The following is a 26,486-nucleotide window of genomic DNA, read 5'->3' on the forward strand; positions in this document are numbered from 1 at the left end:
GAAAGTCAAACATCTGAGTATCATTGAGTAACTGTAACTTCAATTCCCATCTGTATGGATTTTGAATATATATTCTCTCAAAAGATATATAAGAATATAAAAATGGAATGGATTCATCAATCTAAAAATAGAATCTATTTTTCTGGCAAGATTTTAGAGGCCAAGATTCTTACTTCAGTATTCATTTTATTTTGAAGAGAGAACTTAATGCTATTTAAAATCACAAGTAAAGAATACACACAGAGTACAAGTGAAGTAAATGTGGAATTATTCAAATTCATAAACATTAAAAGAGAGATATAAACAGCCATTTATATACATGTTTTACATTGTCAGGTACCTTTAGGCTAATGCCAAAATACATTAGTATGGGCATTTAGACTTTGTGAGAACTTGAATATTCAGTTTGTATTGGGATTAAATTCACTGTCATCTCTGATGGGGCAAAATCTCAATATAGAGTTTGTTGGCCAGGTATATTAAGTTGCAGAGAAAACAGGAAAGGCCTGTATAAATAGCACATCTCCCAACTTGCCAAGTTAGATGCCTACATTTAGTCTTCTACAGCACCAGTTTGGTTTCCAGAGATACCAGCACTGGTACCTGCTAAGCATCACACACTCCATTTGTTAAAATGGCTGCCTTTAGGATTCCCAACCCTCCAAAGAAACATTTCTGAGTGAAAAAAACCAAAACATGGTGGAGAAAAAAGGTAGTAAAAAACCCCACATCATTTTAATATTCTCTAAAACTCCAGAGATCCTAAAAATGTGAGTGGAAGGATCTGTTGAGTTCTGCAGTGCAGTATATTTACTCAGCATCAGTCACAGTCATACTAAAAATAAGTCTTAAGAATGTAAGACCTGATCATGCTCTTATTCAGAATTAACCTTACTGAGTAACCTTTCCTGCTTTAAATAATCACTATTAAGCTTTTACAAACTCCAGCAGCTCCTCTATACTTTGGCCAACCTCAAAAATAAAAGCTGGTCTACAAGTGCCCTGAATCCAGAGGAAATTTCTTTTAAGAGAACAAGCAGAACAGATATTGGCACCATTTCTCAAAAAGAAAAAGAAGTTTTATGGATTCTTGTACAGATCAACTGTAATGAATAAATGGTATTGCAAGATGCCAAATACTAATTTCCACCAAAACCAAGGCAAGACAATTAATAGCCTGACAAGAATTAGCTTTTACTGAGTGTCTTTTATACCATGGTTGATATTTTTATATGGTATGAAGTGGGGAGAATTCAGATTTATGTACAAATGTGGTAAGAACCAGTACTCCAGAAGAAACCTGGGACGTGCCTTTCCAGTTGTCAAACTCTGCCTTTGAATTATTCATGTAAGCTCAGAAATTCTGAAACCCAAAGCATCAGATATGGAATGAATAGGTAGATTTTACAGAAGGGATGCCAACGAGAAGCCAGCATGATTGGGTTCTACATCCACACTGACTAGAGATACATATCACACTAAACCAGTATTTATTACAGATGATCAGACAAAAAAAAAGTACTCAGAAGATTTTTTTGCCTATGTGGCAACCGTTATAATTTCTCCCAATTCTTTTTGCTCTCTGTTTGCCTTCTGAGGGAATTTTATGCTCCAATTGACCAATTTGAAGTCAAAAGACTCCATGCCATCTTCCCCTTGGAGAATTGTGCACAAACCTAAATCTGAGGAGCACTGGCTCCAGCTCCTCTTCAGTGACAGAGCCCCAGCCTGTGCCAGTGTCTCCCAACAGGCAGCTCTGCTCTCCTGCAGGCTTCACTCTACCAAGACTTTTGCCAGTGAGCTCTATTTTCAACCAGAACCAATCTACCCTCCACACACAAGGCAACTTCTGAGTGCCTGACCTTTAATAAAGAATTTGCTCCTCAGCATATTATAAAAAATTTTATCAGCAGACCTTTTAGTCCTAATGCATTTCCTTTCAGAGCACACAGAAGCATATTCACTCTGAATGCTCCCATGCAACAAGAAGACATTAAAAAAATGAAAACCCGTGTTCCTGTGCAGCACCAGCAATTGAGCTGTAAGTCTTATGAAACAAATTTAGAAGCAGGCTGTGCCACAAAAAAAAGCCTTCTGAAAGTGTCACTGGAGACTTGTTTCATTTCTGATCACCAAAAGAATGTCAGTTCAGAATTTACCTTAAAGACTCTTTGCAAATTTTTTTTTAGCTCATGTGAGGATGCAGATGAAAGCCTGGTTATACAAAGAACCCAGTGTGCATTCTGTCACATATTTCAAATAGTAGGAGATTCCTTCTTTCCTGTCCTCACAGGAAGCTATTCAATTCCCTATAAAGCCTTAAATCAGTTTCACAAAAGACTTTGACAGCAACAAGAGAGGATGTCAACATGAGTTACGTTATATTTGTCAAAAGTAGGTGCTTGTAGATATTTCTTCTATTGTGAAAAAGATATAAAAAGTTAAAGGGAGACTAACTGAAGGAGAAGAGGGGAACCTGTTCTGACATCTTATATGACAGACATCTTGTGTAACTTACCCAAGTGGCAGTGGTTATAAAACAGTGTTGCTGATTTGGAAGGCCAGAAGCAGGAGGAAAGCTGCTACCTTAAATAACTTATTCCAGTGCACCCATAAAGAACACTGTGTACATTTTTTCATGTGTTTGCCATCGAGATGGCAATCCCTCCAACCCTGTTTGTACCACACAGTAATGCAGAAAGCCCTATACTTTTTCCAAAAGGTGAAGGCAGACCACACAGGCCCCCAGCAATACAGTTCATCTGCACAGCAGGGCACTGCTGCCTAGCCTGCTTCTTCCAAAACATGCCATGGGGATTTTACCCTCTTACCTCACTCTTCCAGATATTTTCTCCCCAGTGCAGCTTGCTTTTACAAGCATATCCATGCATGATTCCTCCAATCTCTTCTCATAGACCCCAGAGAGGGAGCTACCAGAGGAATCTGCAGGCTACAGGTTGAAAATCACTGATCTAGATTTGGTACTTGTGACTCCTAGCTACCCCTCTATAAACATCTTAAAATTACACTGTTGTTTATATTATTTTTTTCCACTTAGCTTTTATTTCACTGTTAGTGGAATAGTTAACTGTCAGCTTTAAAGAAAAATATGTTAAGGTACTTTATCTGCAAACAACTATCTTAAAGTCACTTTGAAACACCTTCTGGTGGAATCCAGCTTACTCAACCAGCTGCTTTCTATGCTCATGTAAGGTATTAATAAATGGGAAAAATTAAAGACTTGCTGGAAAAAAGACTCTGTGGGCTAACTGAATAGTTGCCATACACAACTTAGATTAAAGAAAATTTTTTAGCCAGAGGGGATAGCTTCATGATTTAAATCTGCAGTCTGAAATACTTAGTGTCCCGAGACGTCACAATTTATGTTTGAAAAGGTCAAAAGTTTGATTGAACAAAGTGATTTACACGCAGTTGATTCTGCAGGAAATTTCAAAGCTAAGGTTCCATAAGGGCAATTAAGAGTCAACAACAATTTGAATAAAAGTAAATGCAGTCTCAGTGAACTTGGAAGGAATGTTTTTCCTTCCCCTTGCCCTTTAGGGTAGTACTTCTTGATTATCTCCCACATCTGGAAAAACCTATTCTTTGAGTCTGAAGGAAGAGAGCACACATCAAGGCTGACCCAAAGACCAGCACAAAGGGCCTGGGATCACTCCTAGCCCTTCCTTGCCCTATTTCCACAGTACCTGGCAGCAGCCAGCCTTCCTGCCCCATACCTGTGGGAACTGTCCTCACTTGCTGCCCCTCCATTTTCCTCTGTCCCACTCAAGAGGTTCAGGTGCCCAGGACTTGCCCCTCCCAGGGATCAGGGACAAGCAGAGCCACTGCTGCTTCTCACTGGGGTGGAAGAGTTGGGGACAGCAGTGAGGTCTCCCCTTAGTTTTTCATCTTAAGGCTGAAGAAAGCCACTGCTCTTGGCCTCTTCTGAGATGTAATGAAGAATCAAAGCCAGGACATTCTTTTACACTCTTTAAGAGTGCAGCTTCAGGTGTGGTAGGAAAAGAAAAGGGTTTGACTCAGTTGAATACACTGCACAGCTGAACAACCCTACCAAAAAAAAACGTTCAGTGGAGAAAACAATCCAGTGAATTAGGTTTTGACTTAATTTATTTAGCTCAGTTTTGCATCACACATCTGTTAAGAATTACTCTTAAAATATAAAATTTCATTCTTCAGAAACACAATAATCTTTGCTTTGGCACCAACATGAACCTTTCCTTTGGACCACATGCCATCTCTGGGTAGGCACCCCTCTCTGGCAGGTAGAGTAATGCTTTGAGGTCTGCATTTCTCCGGATAGCACAGCCCCAAGAGTGGCCACTATCCACAGTTCACCCAGAAAATCAGAGGCAGGATGATCCTGCTCCTTCCCTGGGACAGCCTTCTAATTTTGGGTGGTATTTGGCTGACCTAGAAGGGTGGAGCTGCCCAGTAGTTTATGCCCCTCCTAAAGTGGCAGCAGATTACTCTCAGCAATGACTCCCTGTCCACCTGACCAGCAACAACTGAACACTGCATTTCCATGGCCAGAAGGCCATCAAAAGATCAACAAATCAACACCAACAAATGCAGGAGCAGCAGCTTCCCCACTTTTCCTCAGGAATTACCTGATCAGACCACTGATTGGAATTAAGTCACGAATTTCCATTCATTCACTCTTGATTTTCTGCCAAAGGCATCCACAGGGAAAGATGAATGTTGCTGCTACTGACTGAAATCAAAACCACAGTACACAACAATCTATCAGACAAATTAATGCTGTGTTTTGTTATCACCACAAGCCTGCCTCTGACAAGCAACACAAAGGAGAATTACAAGCTCTGAAACAAACCTGTTAACCAGAATTATGTAAACCTGAAGGATTTTATCAGATGTAGTTCTATCAAAATAAAAGGACAGGATTTACTGACAGTAGTAAGGCGGGAAATACTAATTGCTAACACTAAAATACATCAATTAGATGCATAGCAATAGGTTTACTAGACCTAAAAATAAAATAAATAATAATAATAAAAAAATCCCTTACAGAACTGAATAAAGTGTAACATAGTAGAACTGTAAACACACTAAAATTTCATTCTCCTTAGGGCTACCTCCCTTCTGAATGAAATTGCTTGCAATGCTCTCACTAAGTTATTCCTGGTACCTGGCTCTTAGTAGGGTGTGAAATTTAAATGTATTGTTGGAGCATCTGCTTTGGAAATTACCCTCACCCCCTTTTCTACCTACAGTAAGAAAATCCTCGCAGCTGTGGAGTTCAGAGTTTTTTTCTCACATCCATATCTACAAAGTTAATAACAGAAGGAAGAAGATGGGATCTTAAAATACTTTGTTAAATTGAGGTATTACTATCTTAAGCAGACTATTTAATCAAAACATTTAGAGTAAGTAAAATTTTTATTTTTTTCTCTTCAGCCATGTTCAGCAATAAAGCTCCTCCTTGCTGAACTCCAGAAAAAGCTGTGCAGTTTCACAAGCACTATTAAACAATAGTGCACACCACTATTTGTAACATCCACTTATTGTTAATGGATTAAAAAAAATCTACTGGAAAATAGACAAATGGCAAATAGTCAATAGAACAGATCTGGATCATCAGTCTTTGGGGCAAGAACAAAGGAAAACACTGAAGTTTTGTCCTCATTCATCTGCACAAGGTACCATCCATATCATCACTGGGACTCTTTGAGAAGATGGCAGCTATTAACTGCAGGAAGTCCATTCTCAATTTTGAAGCCAAATCACTGCTTTTTAGTGACAGGCAATATATATAAAAGTGAAAGAATTTTACATTATAGGAAAGAAAGACAATGGGGCAAATCTGTGTTTTATATTTGTCATATACTTTATGAAATTGTCATCTCTCTCATGTAGACTTTCAGCAATGAGAAATTGAGGGCAGGTGCACCCCCACTGTTCCATGGTTTTATTTTAAGGGCTTATTTCACCAGTTAAAGGTTGCCTTTTAACATCATTAAGGAGTGCAAGGGCCAAGAGTAAACACAAAGATTTCACTTTTATACCTACCAGTCTGCCACAGGGGACCATTCTACCCAGAAGCTACCATCTTACTTAAGTAAGAGGGTTTTTCTACTCTAAGTAGCAAATACCCTACTTTGCAATTGTTTGCTCCTTTTCACTTCTTCAAAGTGAAGAAACCTTCAACCATCCCAGAGAAATGGAAGACTAAGGGATGAAATAACTGGGGACTTTAGCCCAAATCTCCTCACATCTTCTGTGCTGCAATTACTGTCCACAGTAATTGCTGTCTAGAGACTTTGCCAAATGTGTCATGGTTTGGTGTTTTGTGCTCCTCCTTTACCACTTGCCACTGCTGTGATTAAAGGAGCAAAAACCTTTGAGGTACAAATTACCTCTGAGCCAACCAGCCAGGGTGATGGAGGAATAAATAATGTGACCTACACATTTTGACCCTCAAAAACATGTACTCCACAGACTGAGCTCATGAATTCCACTTTCCTTGGCCCAAGGCCTGGAAACTCAAGTCTTTCCCAAGTGCCAGACCTCCCACTAAGGGCAAAATTAACCTCAGTTTACAGGTCAGAGCACTCTGATATCCTTGTATTTCACCAAATACTGCTTTAAGGATATGAGGAGAATGAGGTTGTCTGAGTAGAGGCATCTGAGACCATCTGGTAGGTTTTTGAAATCTGAAAGTTGTTTGGTTTAGGCTTTCTTTTTTTATGCAACTCTAATGGGTATTATGCAATCTAAGAACCATCCCTCTTCCACTTATCATTGCAACCTCCTCACTAACCACAGACAGTCTCTTAACACAGCATTTCACTGCAGTTTAGAATTAACAAATTCATTTATATCTTCCTCATGACAAAGGAAACTGCTGTAAGATTAATAATGCAGTGGTAACAAGGATTTGTAAACCTCTCTTCTACATCCTGACTCTACAGGAAATGCTGAAATTGCAATTTAACACAACAATCCATGGAACCAATCCCTTTGGCTTACAATGGCTCGCTAGCACACCTCACATGTCTTTTAGGACTCAATCACTTTTAGGTTCACATCATCTTTGCTCTTTATGGTTTCCACACCTTCCTGCTGCTGTGTGCTATGCCTTTATCCCTCCTCCCCATCATTCCTCATGTGCTTGTAGCACCCACTCCCAAGAAGAGTCTCCAGCCAACTGGCAGCAACCAAAAACAGTTTAACTATGCTAATTGAATATCAGCTAGTTAATATTTAGTAAAAAACCCAGCTAGTATTGGAAAGAATAAACTACTCTACATCCTTTAAACTTTTATAAACTAAGAGAACAAATCCAGCATAACCACTTCCATAAAAGAAAAAACCTTTTCCTTGCTAAAAAAACCAGTTATTCAAACTTTTTAGAAAGGTAAACAATGCAAGCCTCTGCTTCTCTGCAGTCATTCCAATTTTTCTTTACTAATTGCTTCAGAAGAGCAGTTCACATTGTGTGGTCAGGCAGAGAAAAACATAATTAAAGTTACACAGAGATTGTCTAACTTGTTAGTATCCCAAGCCAAAAAGAGCAGAATGTACACTGTACTTTTGAGAATGAGCTTAAAAGACATAGAATGGTTTAGTGTTTGCCCTAATTTATAACAACTACAATGAATAAAAAACCCAACTTTTTAAATTGGAAGAAAAATTGTATTTTCCATAGAAAAGCTTCATTCTGTATATAGGCCAACCCACCCTTACCTCCAAACTAGCAATACACATTCTTTCATGCTTGCCTAGTCATGAGACACATGAACTAAAAAGAAAATCTACAGATTTTTTTTAACTAGAAGAAACCTACACTGGTTTGCAAAGATTATCTAACAATACAGGATGTCAAAGGATGGCCAATTGAAAAATCCAACTGTGACTTCAGGAAAACAAAAAATAAATCAAAAATTTCTCCACAGAGCAAAGAGGTCACTTCAGTGAGTTAATACCCACCCTTTCCAAACTCTGCAAACTTGAATAAATGCCTTATTTTATTAATCTATATTTATATGAAAAATTCAAAGAAGAAAAAGGGGAATGAGATCTATCTTACCCTGCAAATTGTGCACAGATAGTGAAGGATATACTACAGAAACAGCAAATCACAGCAAGAGACTGATGCAGCAACCCAGCCTGTCCAACAGGTTTTAGGGAATACAGTTTGCTCAGGAACCAGACCAAATAACACCACACTCCTGGGCTCCCCTGGGAACAGCTGAGGGGAGGAGAACTTTTCTCCTGAATTGATCAAAGCAGAGGTGGTGCTGAGCTGCAGTTTGGAAAAAGCACAGTCAGATGGGTGATACCATGATAAGAGTCTGGGATTAAAAACCAGTCGACCACGTCACAGACCAAACCAGAGTGCTCATGAGAACACAACCAGTATTAACTACTGTATTTTGAAGGTGGAAATACAGTTTTAACTTCACTCAAAAAGGTACCGCATCACCTATTCATATCCTGATCAGGCACTGCATTTATAACATAAAGCTTCAAATAATTATTCTGCCAAATGATAGGTAAGGGCAGAGTGCTGGAGACATCCCCAGTATGGAAATGGAATTCAACAAGCAGCTATTTTGGCTGTCTCTGACCTCCTACATGGAGATGAAACATTTCACATGCCACCAATAAACAAACTGAGCACAACTCCATTAATTAAAAAAAAATTAAAATTAAAAAAGGTGTTCTGAGCACATCCTCCCATTCTACAATGCAAGCAGGAGCACTGTGATAGACTTACTGGTTACTCCCAATCACTACTTTCTGCTTAAATTTGAAATAAATATTTTGGGCCATACTGAAAGCCTGAGTCATCATCACTTGTAGGTCCATTGTCCACAAACAAGTCCATGTTCTACACACCCATCACAAACTGGATAGGTACCACAGGCATACATTCCTACCTAACTCCAAATTCATGCTATGTTGACACACATGTAGCCAAATTTTCAACATAACATCTACAAATGATTTTGGAAAACTAATATCTATGTTCATGACAGTCACAAAGGCTTTTGTAATACACAGTGTTGACCACAGCCAGTGTTTTAACTCTTCTACTCTCAAACACACAACAGTGCCTTTGCCACCACTTTTTTTTTTTTTTTAATCTTTTAAAAATATTACAGAACTGTAAAGAATATTCCATGTTTTGGCTAATTAAAATTAAGTGTTTTACATAACCTTCTTTACATCACAGGAAATCCCCAAAGAACTAGGGGGAAAAAAATCACACAAGCAAAAATCACCCAGTCAAACTAAGAAAGATAATTTGAAAGTGAGAAAGCCTTACTTGCACAAGTAAAATTATTGAACTGCTGAGATATAAAAAGAATAAACATTCAAGCCATTCAATCAAAACATTTATATAGGCCATAATATGGATGGGAATAAGCTCTTTACACTTTTTTTTTTTCTTAACATATGTGTAAACACCACATCTAGTCAGGAGACTTTTAAACAACTTATTTAAAGTTATACTTTGTTGCAGTTGACTTCTCCCATTCTTATTTATTTAGGGCAGTTGCTACTGGAGTTTTGCACAAAGTCAAGGACACTCCAACCACCCTTAGAAATGACAGACATTTCAGTTTGTCATCAGAACTTGGTCAGCATAATTCTGTACACACACACACACACAAACATCAACATATTTAATAATAAATTACAAAACTTACTTTTCTGTATGTGAGGATTGTTTCCAGCCTCCTTGAAGATCCCCTGTGATATCCTTCCCAGTATTATTTAAGATGGCATCACCTTTATTTACAGAATCCTCTTTTTTTCTACCTGTAGGCTCTTCAATTTTTGGGTGCTTTGGCTGCATGTCCTTTGGAAAGGTATTTGTGCTCTGTAAATCCTTTTCACATCTGTTGGGTTCATCTTGGAAGGTAGAGGGTTTAGATTCTACTGAAGAAGATTTTGTTGCAATATTAAATAAGCTTCCAAGGAAATGAAAAAAGCCTTCTCGGGGTTGCTTGTCTTTATCAGATGTTTTGCTTCCAGGAGTCAAACTAGGAAGGCTATTGGCCTTTTTCAGCTCCTCCTGGATTTCAGACTTACTAAGTTCTTCTGTGGAATGGTTCTTCTCTTCATTTTGACAAGCCTAAGAGAAATACAAAAAGCACATAAAGATGACAGTTCCTGTCATTTTCACACATTCCCAAATTCCTTGATTTTAATTTGCACTTTTGCATTGTATTCCTTTCAGGAGATCTGTCATTTAAAAACGTTAAAGCCCACTGCTTGTTGTCTTCTCTTTTTGGACCAAAGAGGTCCCTATTCCACAAAAAGTAAAAAGGACTAACGCAGGCTAGAATATTCCCAAAGCACCTGCAGTGGGAAAAGATACAGGGCAGATGGCAACAATTGCTTCAAGTGACATCAAAAACACGGGGAAGAAGCAAGGAACAGTTATTTCACACTTCAGACTAATCGTCTCAGAAAGCATAGCTTCACAAACAAACCTCCATGTGCTTGTGAGAACAGTTTTCAGCTTGCAAATATAGGCAAGAACACCAGAGCCAAAAAACAACAGCCTTCCACACTTCTGAAAAACTGAGGAGAATCAAGAACAGAATTGAGATAAAACAAACTCCACTCACATCCCAGAGGTGAACTACCTTAGTTCAACCCTCTGGCCAGTTCTCCTTCAACTGCACAGCTGTTTGCAAATGGATTTGTTGTCTCCCACAGTCTCTAGCACTCTCTGCCAGATTTTCCACACAGCCTAAGCCCTACAGAGCACCAGCCCTGCACCTCTGACCTTCTGAACTGCCTATCAGCCCTATCAGTGAACTGAAATGAAGGAGCACCAAGGCAGGGCTTCATCTCATGCAAACCACATGTTCATATCTTCCCTCAACTCAGCTGAGCATCTACACCCAGAGGTAAGGCAAGCTCTATTCCTCGCCAATTTATGCCCTTGAATTTCCTCCGGGTCAGCTCCTCTCAGAGACCCAAGGACTCCTGTCCAAGCTCATGTTACTTCTGTCAAGACCATCTGCCCAAAAGGGTGATGCAACTTCACTGGAAGGCTTCACAAACACCACACATAGCCACATTTTCAGCTTCACAATCTACAAATGTGTTTTCTTCCTTGGATTAAAGTTTTCTGGGAAGCACCTCCCTCCCCCATCCCCACTCTTTGTAGTGGGTGCCATAGGCTATTGCTGCCTATTTTATCTTTCCAGTACAACCCTGTAATTTCAATTCCTGATTCAACCCAGTTCATTAACACAGATTAAAGTTACCCCAAGCTTTTCTCAGATGAAATCTATCCTGCTGAACAGGAGTGGGAAAGAACATGAACAAAAAGTCCTATGCAAATTTTAGTTGTGTCAACAATACATTTGGATAAGAGTAATTGTTTCAAATTGGGCAACACCTACACAGAAAGCTACTATTTCCACTAGGTGACCAATCCTATTTAAGATTACTTCAAGTTGAAATAAGTCAGCAGACTTATTTGTTAATAGGCCACCTAGGATCATGTTAATGATGAAAAAAGTGTTTTAATGAACTCAGCTTCATCCTGAGGGAACAGCAATTTCTTAAGAACTTTCAAGATATATTTAGTGATACTGAAGCAGTGGTCTTTAAACTTCAAGCAATTCTTTTCTGCTCTTTAAATACAGTGCAGATGCAATTCCTTAATATTAGAAGATGCATGTGTTGAAAATGGAATTGTTTATCGTAATTGTAGGATAGAAATTGAACAGCTCTAATCTGTCCTTGAGAAATCCACACAACATCCATTTTCTTTGTGCAGGCAAGACACTTGTACAACCACACTGAACTTCTAAGTAAACTTTTAAAAGTGGGGTAAGTCAAACTCTGGCCTTTTTTCATCCAACCCGTGACAAACCCTGCCTGCTCCCCCATATACTTCTCTGATCAACAGCTGCATCACAAAGGGGTGCAGTCACCCCAGTGGGATCAGAGATTTACCACTTCACATGTCACCTCTACTCAAACCCACCCCTGGAAATGAAGATGCCAACATTGCAGCTTGAGGGATATGCCACAGCTCTGGCTGCTGTCTTCAGTATAAGACAAGTAACACCATGAGCCTGGAATGAACCTCTTAAATAACTGTCTTATCTCAGAGGAACTGAGTACTTTGCATGAGGAAATAAAAAACAGAAACATGACAACAAAAGAATTTCCAAAATTTGACGAGTGAATGATTCACCATGTCAGCTTCAAAGTTCTACTGTCATATTTTCTTCCTTCACTTTGACTAACATCTCAGCATTCTTCAATGCCAGATTTTAATTCAACTTTAAGTGAAGGAGGACATTTCTCCGTAGTTTTGTGATTTGTACCATTCACACAGATTTGTCTAAAAGAATACCTCAGTGCAGGAAATGCACAAAAATCTTATTTTTTTCTCTGCACAACCCTTTTCAGCCATAAACATTTATATTAACTATTAAAATATCTATGACATAAACAACTAGATGCATTAATTATAAAAGAAATTGTTACATAAAAAACTTGACAACAGTTTAGTTTTCTAAGTGTTTTTGTTTGTTGTTATTTTGTTTGTTGCGGTTTTGCCCATTTTTTAAAACCATTTGTATTCAGAAACTAGTGCAGGGTTTGGTTTTTTTCCCCTATTAGGAGCTGAGACATCAAATATAGTTAAATCTCTACATGTGAAAGTCTTCTCCGAGTAGCTCTGAGACATAACACTTGTAAAGACTGTGCTTCTTATTTGTGAGCATAATTTATGCCCTGCTTGAAAAGCTGTTTTGTAGTCTCTGCTTCCAGAAACAGAAATCTATTTAGACTTTCCTTCCTCTTTAATCTTCCTTTCTTTACTTAACTTTTGGTAAATCAAAAGAACAGGAAGCTTTAATATGAAAGGGTCCTTCCATACCTTTAACCATAAATAGCGTCTTGCATGAAAAAAAGCCACAGAGAACATTTACACTGTGCTTATTTGAAGATATATGTGGATATTAAGTTGTAACACAGAAACCATGCAAATTCTTCTTTCTTCCCTTCAATATAATCAATCCTACTCTCCATATATTCTCCCTCCTGCTCCACTTTGCCGTAAGAGACATCTTGAGCTATTGGTATTTCATAATTTGCACACAAAATCTCAATTCAAAGTCTGAAGCATTATACAAACAGCACTGTTCCTGCTGCAGATTTTGAAGTTTGTATTTTAAGATGGTGCCATATTCAAATGACTGAGACGAAAGCACAAGATTTTACTGTATGAAAGCCAGTAAGCCTCTAGCACAGCAGGACCCTTCAGGCACAAGTGCCTGATGAACATGCAGCACGGTGGCAATTCCACGAGCCAGTATCACAGAAACTTTCACTTACCATTCCCCATGCCTCTCTCCCAGTCTGTATCTGCCAGAAGCCCCTAGTGAGCACTCAGGAAAAAGCAAGAGCGTAGGGTTTATATAAAGTAATCCTTTCCATGGTACATCCCACCAGTTTTCAACAGTCAGGGCCTCCAGCAACCTTGACAGGACATTTGATTCTGTGTCACAATTAAGCTTGAGCAGTTTGATATTCACAGCACTGTAGGAATATCAGTGACTTTTGTTTTACTTACACTTCATGTCATCAGTAAAAGAAAAATAAATTTAAAAAGTCCTCTCTCTTACACTGTCACAGCAGTCTGAAGAGTTTCTCAGGTTCACCATGAAAACAGTGGTTTCTGGATGGAAACCTACCTGCCAGATCCCCTTTGAGATCCTCGCTGATGCAAGGAGAAAATTTTCTTGCTATAATGTTATCTTTCTGCTCCTCTTGTAATGAGCTGTCATGTCTTCCCCTGGCCTCCCCTTTCCCACTCTCTGTGAGCTTTCCTGCTTGTGACATGCTTCATGAAGCTTTAATTAGCTTTTAGTCCTTTGGCAACTTGTTCCTCCGAGTTTCACTGAGCAAGCCCTGGGTAACCTGGCCTGACCTTGCAGCTGAACTGAGGCTGGGCTGGATGGCTCTGGGGTCCCTTCAGCCCGAATCATCCTACGGGCCCGTGCCCTCACGTGCCACGCGGCTGGTGCGGCAGCGCGCGAGACGAGACCACGGCTTCCATCGGGCGACCGCAGCGATGAGTGACGCTGTGTCTGGGCTCTGTGCTCCCATTTGCTGCACCGACACCTGCCAGCTGGGGCTCAGGGGACAGGCCCCCCACGGCAGGATTGTTATCCCAGCCGATTTATCCAGCGGCAGCCGAGCGTGCTCTCCAGGCTGTAATCCGCTGCAGGCTGCAGCGCAGACTCCTGCCCTCAGCCCACCTGGGCTCGCCACCTGCTGAACAACCCCCGGGGTGGCACAGCAGCACCCTGAGGAGGGCAACCTGCCAGGTGACCTCAGTTTTCCTCACCTCCTGCCCAGCAGGGAACCCTCGTGACACCCTTGTAAACCATCTTTTCTCAGCGGCTGGGCGGCTGAAGTTTGAATTACCAGAGGTTCTCAGTCAGCAAGGGCTATGTCCATCTGCCAAAAATACAACTGCGGAAAAATACCACGCTCCAGCACGGTGTGGGTGGATGGAGGCAGAGATCTCTGAAGGTTGCTCTTGAGGAAAGAGGTTTATTGGGGGTGCAGAAGGTCCTGCCTTGTGCTCCCAGGTGCAGCACGTGGCCGGCCTGAGAGGGAGGAGGAGGGGAGAGACAAAAGGAGGGTTTAGGAGAGGGGAAGCTCCAAGAGGGGAGGAGGTTCCAAGAGAGGAGGAAGTTCCAAGAGAGGAGGAAGTTCCAAGAGAGCATGTGGCCCCACGAACCCCCTTATCAGGAGAGCTTCGAGGTGGGTTGGGATGAGGCATATCCAATGGGGTTACACACAATAACGTTTTAGGGGAGGGTACAGAGGTGTGGGGTGAACCATACATATTTTGGGGAGTGGGATGGAACAGTCCATTTCACTCCAGGACTCATCCGAAGGCAGGGGTGTCATCCGGCTGGCTGGGAGAACTGTTCTCATCCTAGCTGTATTATTTATGAACAACCATATTTATCTATCATCTGCAACATACAACCTCTTTTATTGCCCTAATGAGGGAAATGAAAACATTACCAGCATTAAAACACAGATCTCCGTGAACAAAGCATTAGCTTCCAGCCACAGCTGCCAGACATTTGGGATTTCCCTGCCCACGAATAACACCCATTATGAAGCAGAAGCTCCAGACAGCCACACAGGGACCTCTCAGCCCGCCTGTCCTGCGGCACTGGGAGAACATCCCGCCTCCTGCACAGACACCCTTCCCCACCTCATCTCCTGCACCTGTGCCAGGAGATGGCCTGCCATCAGAAATTTAGGATGTTCCTAATTCACCCCAGGGACTTCCAACAAGTCATTTAACCCCAGCATCCTGATCTGAGAACGGGTCATGGCACTACTCCCGAGTTTCTGTTTGCTGGCATTTAGAAATTAATTAACAGCTTCAGGCTGAAGTGCTGGGTGTACAAAGTAGCACATATAGGCATTTCCACATATAGTACAAGAAAATTAATCTTGTTCCTGGCCTTAGCTTTGACCTTTCAACACCACTGAGATGGCTGCATTTCATTTAACAATTATGAGCATCTCATTCAGTTTGAACACTGCCACAGTATATAAATTCTGTGTGCAAATCAAAATCCACAGTGATATAGCTGGGGCTGGTGGCAGGCTAGTTTATCCCCACAGTGAGTCATAAATGCAGGTTTTTTAGCATATTTTCTTTCTCTGGGAAGTTAAAGCATCTTTGGTGTAATCTCCCACTCTTTCTCTGTGAGTGAGACACACTGAGGTGCCTTAAATCCAAATGTGAAATACACCTTTGTTTTTTCAAGTACTGTGAGGAAAATATGTTAGGCTTTTGCAACCAAAAGGAGACAATATGGAAATCTAATTAAAAACTATTGGATGTAGTGAGACAGATTAAGAACAAAGCTTGTCTAAGGAAATTAGAATGGCATTGAGAAAAATTCAGGCAAAAGTACTATCAGACAGTGAAATACACAATAAGAGCCCCTAAAAGTCCACTATTGCTAGTGTTCATGAGCCAAATGGATTGAAAAAATACATGGTTAAAGTGGGTTTTTACTATTTAAGCCAGTAATTAGAGTGGCGGTGTAGAAGATGTAAGGGAGCTCCGTCATTGTAAAAAACTATTTAGTCTTTACTAAAACATACCTTTTAACTAATGAGAAAAGAAAAAAAAACCCAAAAGAAACAAAGAGTGACTTGGAGTTTTGGGGGAATTGAAGTTAAAGATGAACTCAGTACCTCTACAAATACCAAATTAACCTGAATACTTTTTAATACTGTGAAGTTTTCCTTCCCCATCTTAATTTCTCTGCTTGGTTTGACATGGAAAAAATCAGGTCATGGCAACCCAGGAAGACAAAAGTAACTAGAAAACTAATGAAATCATGGCATCTTCATAATCAGGAGTAAAAGTTAAACAACAGGAAGAAACTTTTAGTTAAACTGTATCAGTTTTGCATTTAAAAAAAACCTATTTAAAGTCAATTACTATTTAACACTTGGAAAGACAACAGCATCTGTTCAAAGTTCAGCACTGGGACTTTAAAAATTTGTTTATCCCTTTGAATTCTTGAAACAGCAAAGAGTCATTAATGTATATTTTAATTGTCAGACAAGGAAAGAAAAGATGAAACAAGCATTCTCTGAAACTTTAGAATATTCTCCTAAAATGTGAAGAAGTATCCAGAAATACATTCCCTGATGAGAACAACAGATAAAGTGGTCAAAGTGAACATTTCAAATGGAAAGGTAGAAAAAAGGAGGTACAATTTGAAATAAAGTTTCTGCTGGTCACTTTCACAAGGAATTTTAAACTCAGTGAAAGCCTCTAGAATGACCAAATTAACTTTTTAATTTAAAAGTTTCTCTTCACACCATTTGCAGAGCTGCTTGAAAATTTTCTCTTCTGTATTTTCTCATTAAATTATTTTAAAGCTCTGATTGAAGATTAAAAACTGGTACTAACTTCTGAGTATACAACCATCACCTCATTACTGCTGTGGGCTACTGTGGAGCCAGAGAGAACAGAATTAAATTGTCTGCCTTACTTCTGTTTTTTTCTCCAAAGTCTTCCAGTATTACACTTTCATTGCCTTTTAATGAATACGTTTTCACAAACAAAACAATTTCTGTTATCTTTTATTTGACAATTTCTTGAAGCTTGGGTTAAAAAAAAAAGGTGAAATTTACCTTTTTCATTTGAGAATGTGACAGCACACAGGGAATGGGATGAGACAGTGTGATTTCTACCTGCACTTACATTTATGGGGAGATTACAGCACCTGGCATCACACTTCTTCTTCATCTGTCTGCTGGTTTTCTGAGCTAAACATACCAAGGTTTAAGCCTTTTTTTCCCCTCCATCCATCCTGAAACAAAGTTCCATGCTCATGATCCCTTCTTTGAAGAAGTAAAGTAGCAGAGAGGGAAGCACATTTCAAGACTTTCTAAAAATCTTCAGTATTGCAAGGGAACTTACCAGAACTTCAGATGGGATGATCTTGAAATATCCCCCTCAACACATACAGCTGTTAACATCAAGCACCAATTTAACAAAGCATCCTGGGAAACCAAAAGGTACCACCTATAAAATTCCATTTCAACAAAAGTCTACATCATGGCTGAGGAGAAAAATACCTGCTTTCACAATAAAAGTCTTGATTGCACAAACTCCAAAATAACTTCTGTTTTATCTTTCATTTGTTGCTGTGGGCAGCAACAGCCACAGTTTTTACAAGTAACCCTTAGGTTTTTCAAAAATTCATGGTTGGCAGCAATAGTCCGTCTCCCTTGACTCCCAAAAGAAAAAGCATCCCCCTCTCTGATTTCTAATCATTAAGTCAGGAATTTAGCAGGAATTCACAGACAGCCTGAGCAGACATTACTTAGATAATTAGTGATTAAATTTTAAGTTATGAGATTTTTTTGAAATAAAATCAATATACAATAAAACCATGATAATATAAATCTCCATCCTATGCTATATGAAAAACAGTATATAGTTAACTAAGACTCTAGGTTTAATTTTGATTTCTAACTTTTTTGTAAAACTTAAAACTATATTCAGAATAAGGCACATTCACTAAGAACAGCAACCCATATTCAGCAGGTTCATGGGACTTCTAAAATGTCTTGTGTAAATTGGCACACTGGATGAAAAATTGTGTGACAGAGAATTACAGCACAAATTAGGCTGAAAGGAATGTGGCTGGGAAGGTCATGCAGTCTGTGCTTCTGCACAAAGTAGCTCTGGTAAATCCAGCTTTGTTTTGAGTACTTCCAAGCATAAAGATTCTCCAACTCACTTGGACAAATTGTTCCAATATGTGACCATTTTTATAGTAAAGACAAAAGAAAAAAAAAAGTAAATTCATATAGGTGACTGGAATTTCTCATGTTCTCACTTGCACCCGTGCAACTCCAAAAAGAAGCTGGCTCCATCTTATCACATAATTGCAGTCCTTGCCATCAAAATTTAATACTATGTCTCCTGCTTAAATATAGCCATCTTTATGGTACCTTGAAATGAAATTCATGTGAGAAAGCAGAGCTATAGAATAATCTCTATTTTCTATGTTCACAGTGTACAGCAGTACTTGTCAGGGACAATTAGCTACAGGTTTAATCTGTAGCACAGAAGCTTTAGACGGCATGTTAAGAAAAAGGGTTTTTAATTATAAGGTCTATGAAATTGGTAGAACAGTTGTCTGATGAGGTTGGAGAGATCTTAAGAGATCTCCAACCCTGGAGGTCTTTGAGAACAAGTCAGACAAACTTTTATCAGGTATGACAGAGATACAGAGATCTCACCTTGAGGCACAGGAGCAGACTTAATCATCTCTGCCTTACTTTCTGTCCCTGAGTTTTCTATGAAGGTTGAGACTGTCTCAGGTTAATTCAGGCTTGAGCCTATAGGCCAAATGATACAATACTTGATGCTACTGAAATACTGTAACCTAAATTATACATTTGGTGTATCAAATTTGCACTTACTTTTTGGAACTTTTGGGTTTGCCTGACAGGGTCCACATGGTTTCTGTGCTGAGATGCTTAAGAATTTGTTCCTAATGGGTTATAGAAGAATGGGCTATTTTCTCCATGCACTACTACAGGAAGGATATCCAGGGACCATGAAACACCCTTTTTCAGGGAGCACTGTTGCATCATTCCCTTAGAAAACAAAATCCCTGCAGCACTAAAAGTGAGGTTAATGATACACTAATGTGTACTGGACACTCTGTAGTGCAGATACTTAGCACACTAAACATGACATTCAAGAGCTGTTTACATCCACACAAACCATCTGCTCAACAATCACGTTGCTCAAACAAAGCATCTACTCAGAAAGGACACCCTTAACAGCCCTAATTTAAAGAAAGAGAAGGAAAACAAAATCTGTAAAATATTTGGAGGAGGTGGTGTACTTTCTGCAATCACTTAACAGACACAGCAAATACATATCAGTAATATTTTCTTGAAAATTTTTCAAGTGATGACCGATAAAGTCCCCCAGGTGCACAGAAAAATTAGGCTTAATATTTTCAAGAGGTGTATATTAAAGTATCTTTTCCTCCCTTTATGAGCTAAATATTTCATTGTAGGGAAAAAAATAACAGGGGTAAAGTACAGAAGTTGTGTCTGAAGTGCTTAGAAGAGTCAAAGAACTACCACAGCTCGGCACAATTCCCAGCTCCACTCACCCAGTCAGTTATAATTTAGACATTCGACCTTTGCTGCTAAATCAGAGACCTACAGCTCCTCTGCTATTTCACCCCTGGCCTCCTGCTAAGATGGCCAATGAATATACAAAATCACTGCATGGAAGTCTATCAGAAATAGGATGGCTCATTAATTTGATGACAGCTAACACAGACACAACATGGTTTCACTTTTAGTCACCATCCACCTGAAATGATGAGGTAGAAGCGCAGCTCAGAGACATGGGCGTGCTTGGAAAACTGTTCAAAACTGATCCACATATAGATTCAGACATTCTTCACAAAGCACACTTTCCATAACATTTTATTTGTCAGCCTACAGTAACCCTGATGAATGGATGAGAAAACCTAAAGCATCTTTTAATAACACAGATCATACCTTTCATAGAACCATTTAGGCTGGAAAAGACTCTTAAGATTATCCCAATATCACAATTAAGACAGCGTCACTTCTCTCCAGCTGCTTAGGTGCAGTCTGGTGATCTTTGCAGACAACAGTTTATTTTGGCCAATGTGGGGTTACCAAATTTCAAGTGTGTACTGAAGACAGCAGTGAGAGGAAAAAATAGAAAATATTTTCCTCAGAAAATGTAGCAAGGGGATCATCAGAAAACGAATACATTCTCTACTTCTTCTGAGTAAGTTTTTACTATCTAGTTGTAATTTCAGTGCACATAAGATAGACTGTTCAAAGTACCCACTACTATGCATATGAAACTGTTCAAGTGTATCACAAGGTTTTTGATCAGCTTAAGAAAGGAAAGTTAGACAGGAAGCTGTCAGTACAGCTGAAGAGCCAGCACATTCTGCTAGTATGAAAACCACACCTTCTTCCTAAAGCCTATACAAACACCAGGTATTATTTCAAAGATAATGTCATGGCTTTAGGCTTTTTAACATAGGTCTAAAACAATATAATTAAGTAAAAAGTTATGGCAAGGCAAAGAGGAGATCAGATAATTGGAAAAAAAACTAGCTCTAATTTTGGCACCAGCTTTTAGTACAGCATTATACAAACACAAGTTCTGAGTAAAAGACTACTAAAACAGATACAGCAGGAAAGATTTTGAATTGTGGCTTTTGTAAATTAAAAAAAAATTAATCAGATTTAATTTTTGGCAAGAAAGAAATACTCTTGGGTAACTTAAACTTGCTATGCTTGCTTTACTCCACCTACACATCCTGCTTTTTCCCTGAGACCTAGCCCTGTTCATACTTCCTTTTAAGCAACTCCTAGGTGCTGAATCCTGAATGCTTCCCCTTCCTCAGTCCTGTCCTGGGGTGGACCCTCCTCCAAAGGAAAATCTAGTTTGGAATTTTTCACTGATCTGACACAGAAGAACGAGATTTTTTTTAAAACTCAGAAAATTTTCTTCTATTATAGTAGATAGAGTCTTCTCTGGTTTACAAGAAACCTTTCTGCCTGCATTCCAAGGCATAACATCAATGATTTATGGTAACAGGAAGCCATGCAGTGGCATTTTCCAGGAGCTCTGAACGGAAAAAGTTGGCCTAAATCCACCTGGCTTCTGAACAAACATTGTTTCCCACCTTGCTGTAGACAAATCACAGTCAAAACAGAATTTTATTGAGCAAATAACCTTGCTGGGGGTCTTTGTAGAGGCAACTTCAATAAAGTTGGAGACTGCAAAGTCTCCAAATTTGGCGAAGCCCAAATAAATGGTCCCTAGATACTGAGGATACAACACAGGGATTGTGGGCTCTACAGAAGATGATCCTTCTGTACCTTTTCCATATACCATGAATGCTCAATAAATGCAACATGGAATAGAAATCTCAGATTAAGTGTGTTAAGAAGCCTATAAATAAATCTGGCAGACTAGCCAAGCCCCTTTTGGGGAAGAAGACACCATATTATCTGCACTGCACTGAGACAACTCAGAAAAGAAACAAAAATTCAAGCAAAATTGCTTACTGACTGGATCACTAGAACAGCTCAGTGCAGGGCAAGATGTGACAGCTGTTATCACCTGTCCTATACATAATTATTTATGATATTTAGCTGAATCTAAGCACAACTTTAGAGGTGTGCCTAGTGCCACAGGAGAAAGCCCTGATCACGGAGGAACATGTCCTTTTCTTGCAATACAACACTTACAGGACAAGACAAGCATGATTAACACGGGTAACTGGTGAGGAGCACCTGACGTACACACAAATCTCAGCACAAAGATCTTGCAGTGCTCTGGCTGGCAACCAGCAGACCTTCAGGCAAGCACAGACTTGCTGGTTAGATATTCATAAATTATACAGAAATGGTGCTTTAGAGCAACGCCTGTAAACATGGTTTGATAAAAATAATAGTCTTCTTCTTCACTGGCAAACATGCAGTGAAGCCTCAGTTCTTTCCTGTAAGTAAATACATGGATCTTCTTTAAAGAATGTGAAGCACAAATAGTTTTTGTGCCTTCAGGATGTACACAGAACCCTGGCATAGTGGACCCTAACCCAGAAGGTGGCAATCAGGTGCCACACTGCAGTACAGGAGTGCATCCAACATCAAAACCCTAACAAATAGTCACAAGCAGAGGTGGCAGGTTTTACCTAAAGTAAGTATTAGTCAATAAAATTCTTACCTTCAAAAGTGCAGGTAGAGCTGTGCTTTCCTTTTGGCTGCTCTTTGAATTTATGGCTTCGCTCCCTTTGTTTTCAGAACTGAAAAAAAAAAATATTTTGTTACGCTGAGTACTTGCATTATTCAAATCCTCTCAAGAGCCAACACATTCAATTTAAACACAAGAGAGCTTTAACTTAGAAGGACAGAAAAACATATTTTCCAACCTGTAGTACATACTCTGCCGATATTGTAACTGAAAAACCAAGCCCCAAAAACCTCAAGACAGAACCATAATGACTTTCACCTCATACAGAGGTTTTTGAACTTAAGCATTCAGAAACAGCACACAGCATTTTAGCTATTCCAGCTGAAAAATAACAAGTTTTCCATACCCGTGTATTGTTTTTTTCAACTGTAACAGAACAATGATGTACCACAGCAACATTCATTGCCACAGGACTACCTGGCACACCTGGCAGCTACAAGGCACACCCCATTCTGAAGCCTATGAGCAAGAGGAATGTACTCCTGGCAGGTGGATTCATCCCAAATCACAGCCACCACATTGAACAGTTCTTCACTGAACATGCCCCAGTGGGCCATGCAAATGCAGAAGGAATTTTAGAAAAGGGACAAAAGGTTTATTACCAAGGTAATGCCTGCTGTTCCATTTTAAAAGTCAGAAGTCCAAAATCATGTGTGTCCTTATGGGAAATTCACCAAATTCCTTCAAATTTTCTTGAGAGTTAATCTTTGGAATAAAGGGGACCAACTCCCTGACCTCAACCCCAGTTCTTAGAACAATCCTTACACACAATACAGCAGAGAAAATTTTAATAAAAAACTTTTATGCTATAATCAATTTAAAAGCTAAAACATTATCAAGGAAAACATTAGGTGATGTTAATGACAGACATCAGTTCCTGCACTGTGAACCATTACATGAAGAAAAATAACTGTGGTAACATATCATATGAGTAAATATTTCAATTTATTCATAATCACTTTGAATAGCCTTCTTCACCAGTCTTAAACATTTAACTTTGCTATTGAAAAATGCACAAGCCCTTATTTCTAAACTCATGTGAAGAGATGAACTGAAAGCTCTTTAAATAAAAACCCAATTATTAGTAGTTTGGTGAAATTCTGCCAGGATTTGAAGAAGGAATTAAGGTGTTGCTGTACTCCTACTGCTTCTGACTGTAAACCACAGGTAAGCACATTTCAGTAAGACTCCCAAAATGAAAGGTTTTCTTCCTATTGCAGATTAGGCATCTGCATTCAGTACAGAGTAATATACACTCAAAATACAAAAGCCACTCTGACTAAACGTAAGTTTCCTTCTCAGCTGCTCAGAGACAGTATTCCCTCAATAAAAATGACAGTAGAACTCTCCTGCTATTAAGATTTTCAAGTTCTTTCGCATCTTTTCAGAAGCATCAAAAGCAAAACTTCTTCCTCCCGCTTACAGATCATCTCCAAGTTGAAAACTGTGTACTTCCACATCACCTTAGGTAATCTCCCATGATGCATTCATAAACACAAATATGCTTTTTCAGGGAGAGCATCAGACTGAAAGTCTTAGCTGTTCTTTGCCTCCCTGGAAGACAGAGCAGATTAATTAATATTCTGACCTATTAATTTCTTCTGCTGCTAATGTGTTTCAGGAAGGAGATGTCACAATCACTCTGGGCAGTCTGGCACACTAATCAAAGTGTTTCTCTGCCCACAACTTATTTTCTCTCTCCTAGTTTTTGTTTTGTTGTTGGTTTAAAAAAACAAACTAAAAATCAAAACACTCAGATATATGTGGCTTTTCCTGATGTTGATGCATTTGACATAAACAAGAATCCCCTGAAGAGTAGAACAATGAGGGTGATGTCCACCAGACATTCTTCCGAAGTTCAATGTATCACTCTTTATGGAACTGGCCTGCAGACCACAAATGAGATCCTTGCTTTCATGAAGTCCAGCCAACATACTTTACACCAGTCTTGAATTATTGCATCACTTTGTTTTGCTCATATTCTTCCCTTTACATCATGTATTTTTTCCCCCCAAACTTATTTCATTTTCCTACTTCTTGTTTGTATTTGAAATACATGTCTGAATTACTTTCTTCTAGCTAGCCACAGAAATTCCATAGCATATATACCAAAACTGAAAGAATGCAATTCAGCAGATAAGCATCTTAAAATCAACAAGTAAAAAAAAAGTATCAAAACTTTCCTTTCTACCATAAAATAACTCTAACTTTGGAAGCATTTCCCCACACCCTTTCATGGTTTATATTCTAGCATTTCTACATTCCTTAACCTTTTGCTTTGGGGTAGTTCCTCAAACATGCTGACTTTGTCAGCAGAACCAGCTTTAGAAATACCCACTCCTTCCTCTTCAACCTCTACATCCTTAAGTCAGCCAAGAAGGGCTCTCAGTATGGTGACGTTTTTTGACAAAATCAAGAATCAGGTAGAAGTTTGCTAGAGGAAAAATCCAGCCTGTAATCCAGTTTACAGCACAACGATTTCCAACAGCACAATGAAGGGGCAACAAATGTCACTCGGCAGGAACAGGAAGGACCAACCACTGCTGGTCACATCACCACAGAGGCTGCTTGGGGTGAACCTCTTCTCCCCTTAGCCAGGGCCCAGTTCTAAATGGATCTCTGAAACCAAATGGTTTGAGTATTACAGCACAAAAGCTTCTCTGCTGCACAAAGGCCTCGTGGGTTGTTTAGGATAAAATGGTTTTGTTTCTCTCAAAGAGGCAAGGTCACTTTTTACAGTCTAAACACCACAGACACAGGGGCTGGGCTACACTCGGTGCCTGGGACTGGAGAACCTGCTGGCTATTGCTCATTTCATTCACACAATGCAACTTAGCAATCCCCACAAGAATTCCGTACAAATTTTAGAGCTTTCCCTCTTCTCATCATTGCATCCATAGCATCACTGTGATCTAGGGCTACAGCTGTATTTATAAAGTTTGGCTTCACAGAGTTTTAAGCTTTTCCAGTGCACTTTGCCACAGCAGGTACCACCAATGTTATCTCCAGCTGAGCACATCTAAACTTTGGCTTGTGCTTAATCACCCACAGATAGGCCAGCCACCTCTCAGGAGAGCATTTCACACTGGTCCAGTCAGGAAGATGAATTAATTTTTAACTCTGTGCTTCACAAACTACTGTTGTAACATTATACACCCAGAAATAACCCTCTACTAACCCGAGTTTTGAACTGACTCATCTTTGCTTTTACAAAGTAGAAGAGCAAAGTGTGATCTTTGAAGAAAGGAATCATCTCTACCAACATGCTTCCATGGGCTTCTTACCTATCCAGGCAATCATTTATAAATTGTCACAACCATTTGTGTACATATTTAGACAGATACTACTCTAATTTTATAGGCTTAAAGGGAGGGCGAAAAAAAGGCATGGAAATACTAAATAAAAAGACACTGTCACAATTAATTCTAGAAACCCAAGCCTTTCAGACGTGTAATCTACTGCCCTTCTGTTGCTATTTCTGCTAGACATTCCTTTTTCTCTTAAGTATTAGTGCATCCAACAGAGATGGATTAATCTTTAGCGAAGGTTAGAGGAAGGTTAGAGGGATTTCTTCTCCTCAGCTGTCTTGCTGCTCTTTCTACTGTCTTGCCAGCATGCCTAACCTGATTTGCATCACTCTTATTCTCTAACAAATCAAGATTAAATTTAAGTTACAGAATGGTATCTTTTGTATCTTCTCAACAAACCTTTCTCTGTGCCATTTTCTACTGCTTTTTGTTCCTCTGCTGCTGCCTCTGTTTTGGCCTTTCTGTATTACTTGGACAGGTGGTGTCTGAACTAGAAGCAGGTTTGTCGTCCAAGATTTTAATCATTACACTTTGGAAAGAGAGGTTGGAGAGATTAGAGATTCTTATGAACAAGACATGTTCAAATTCTGCATTCACACAAAGAGATTACATGAGGGATTACAGTCAACAACAATAAAAAAAGCAATTTAATTGAGCATATTTAAGTGCACAGCTTTCAAGGTCTTTTGCAACTGCCTCTAAAAACAGAACAAGACAATTACACACAATCACATCTTCAAAAGGCTCTCACAGCATCTCCATATGGTGTGAGAAGTCTGCTTCCTCCACCCTTGTCCTTCATAACAATCCCT

General features: G+C 39.4%; 1 protein-coding gene across 2 annotated transcripts in view; it reads right to left on the reverse strand.

Annotated features, from left to right (window-relative positions):
• The window catches only part of CRYBG3 (crystallin beta-gamma domain containing 3), an 80,833-nt gene that overhangs the window by 44,709 nt on the left and 9,638 nt on the right, over positions 1-26,486 (reverse strand). For both annotated transcript variants that reach the window (XM_021550174.3, XM_085590229.1), the window contains exons 2-3: positions 22,340-22,418; positions 9,696-10,123 (exon numbers count right to left, since the gene is read on the reverse strand). In XM_021550174.3, coding sequence (XP_021405849.3) covers positions 9,696-10,123; positions 22,340-22,418 — 507 coding nt within the window. The remainder of the gene's footprint in view (positions 1-9,695; positions 10,124-22,339; positions 22,419-26,486) is intronic.

This window comes from Lonchura striata, chromosome 1, assembly GCF_050655825.1.
Source record: "Lonchura striata isolate lonStrDom1 chromosome 1, ASM5065582v1, whole genome shotgun sequence".
Lineage (NCBI taxonomy): Eukaryota > Metazoa > Chordata > Aves > Passeriformes > Estrildidae > Lonchura > Lonchura striata.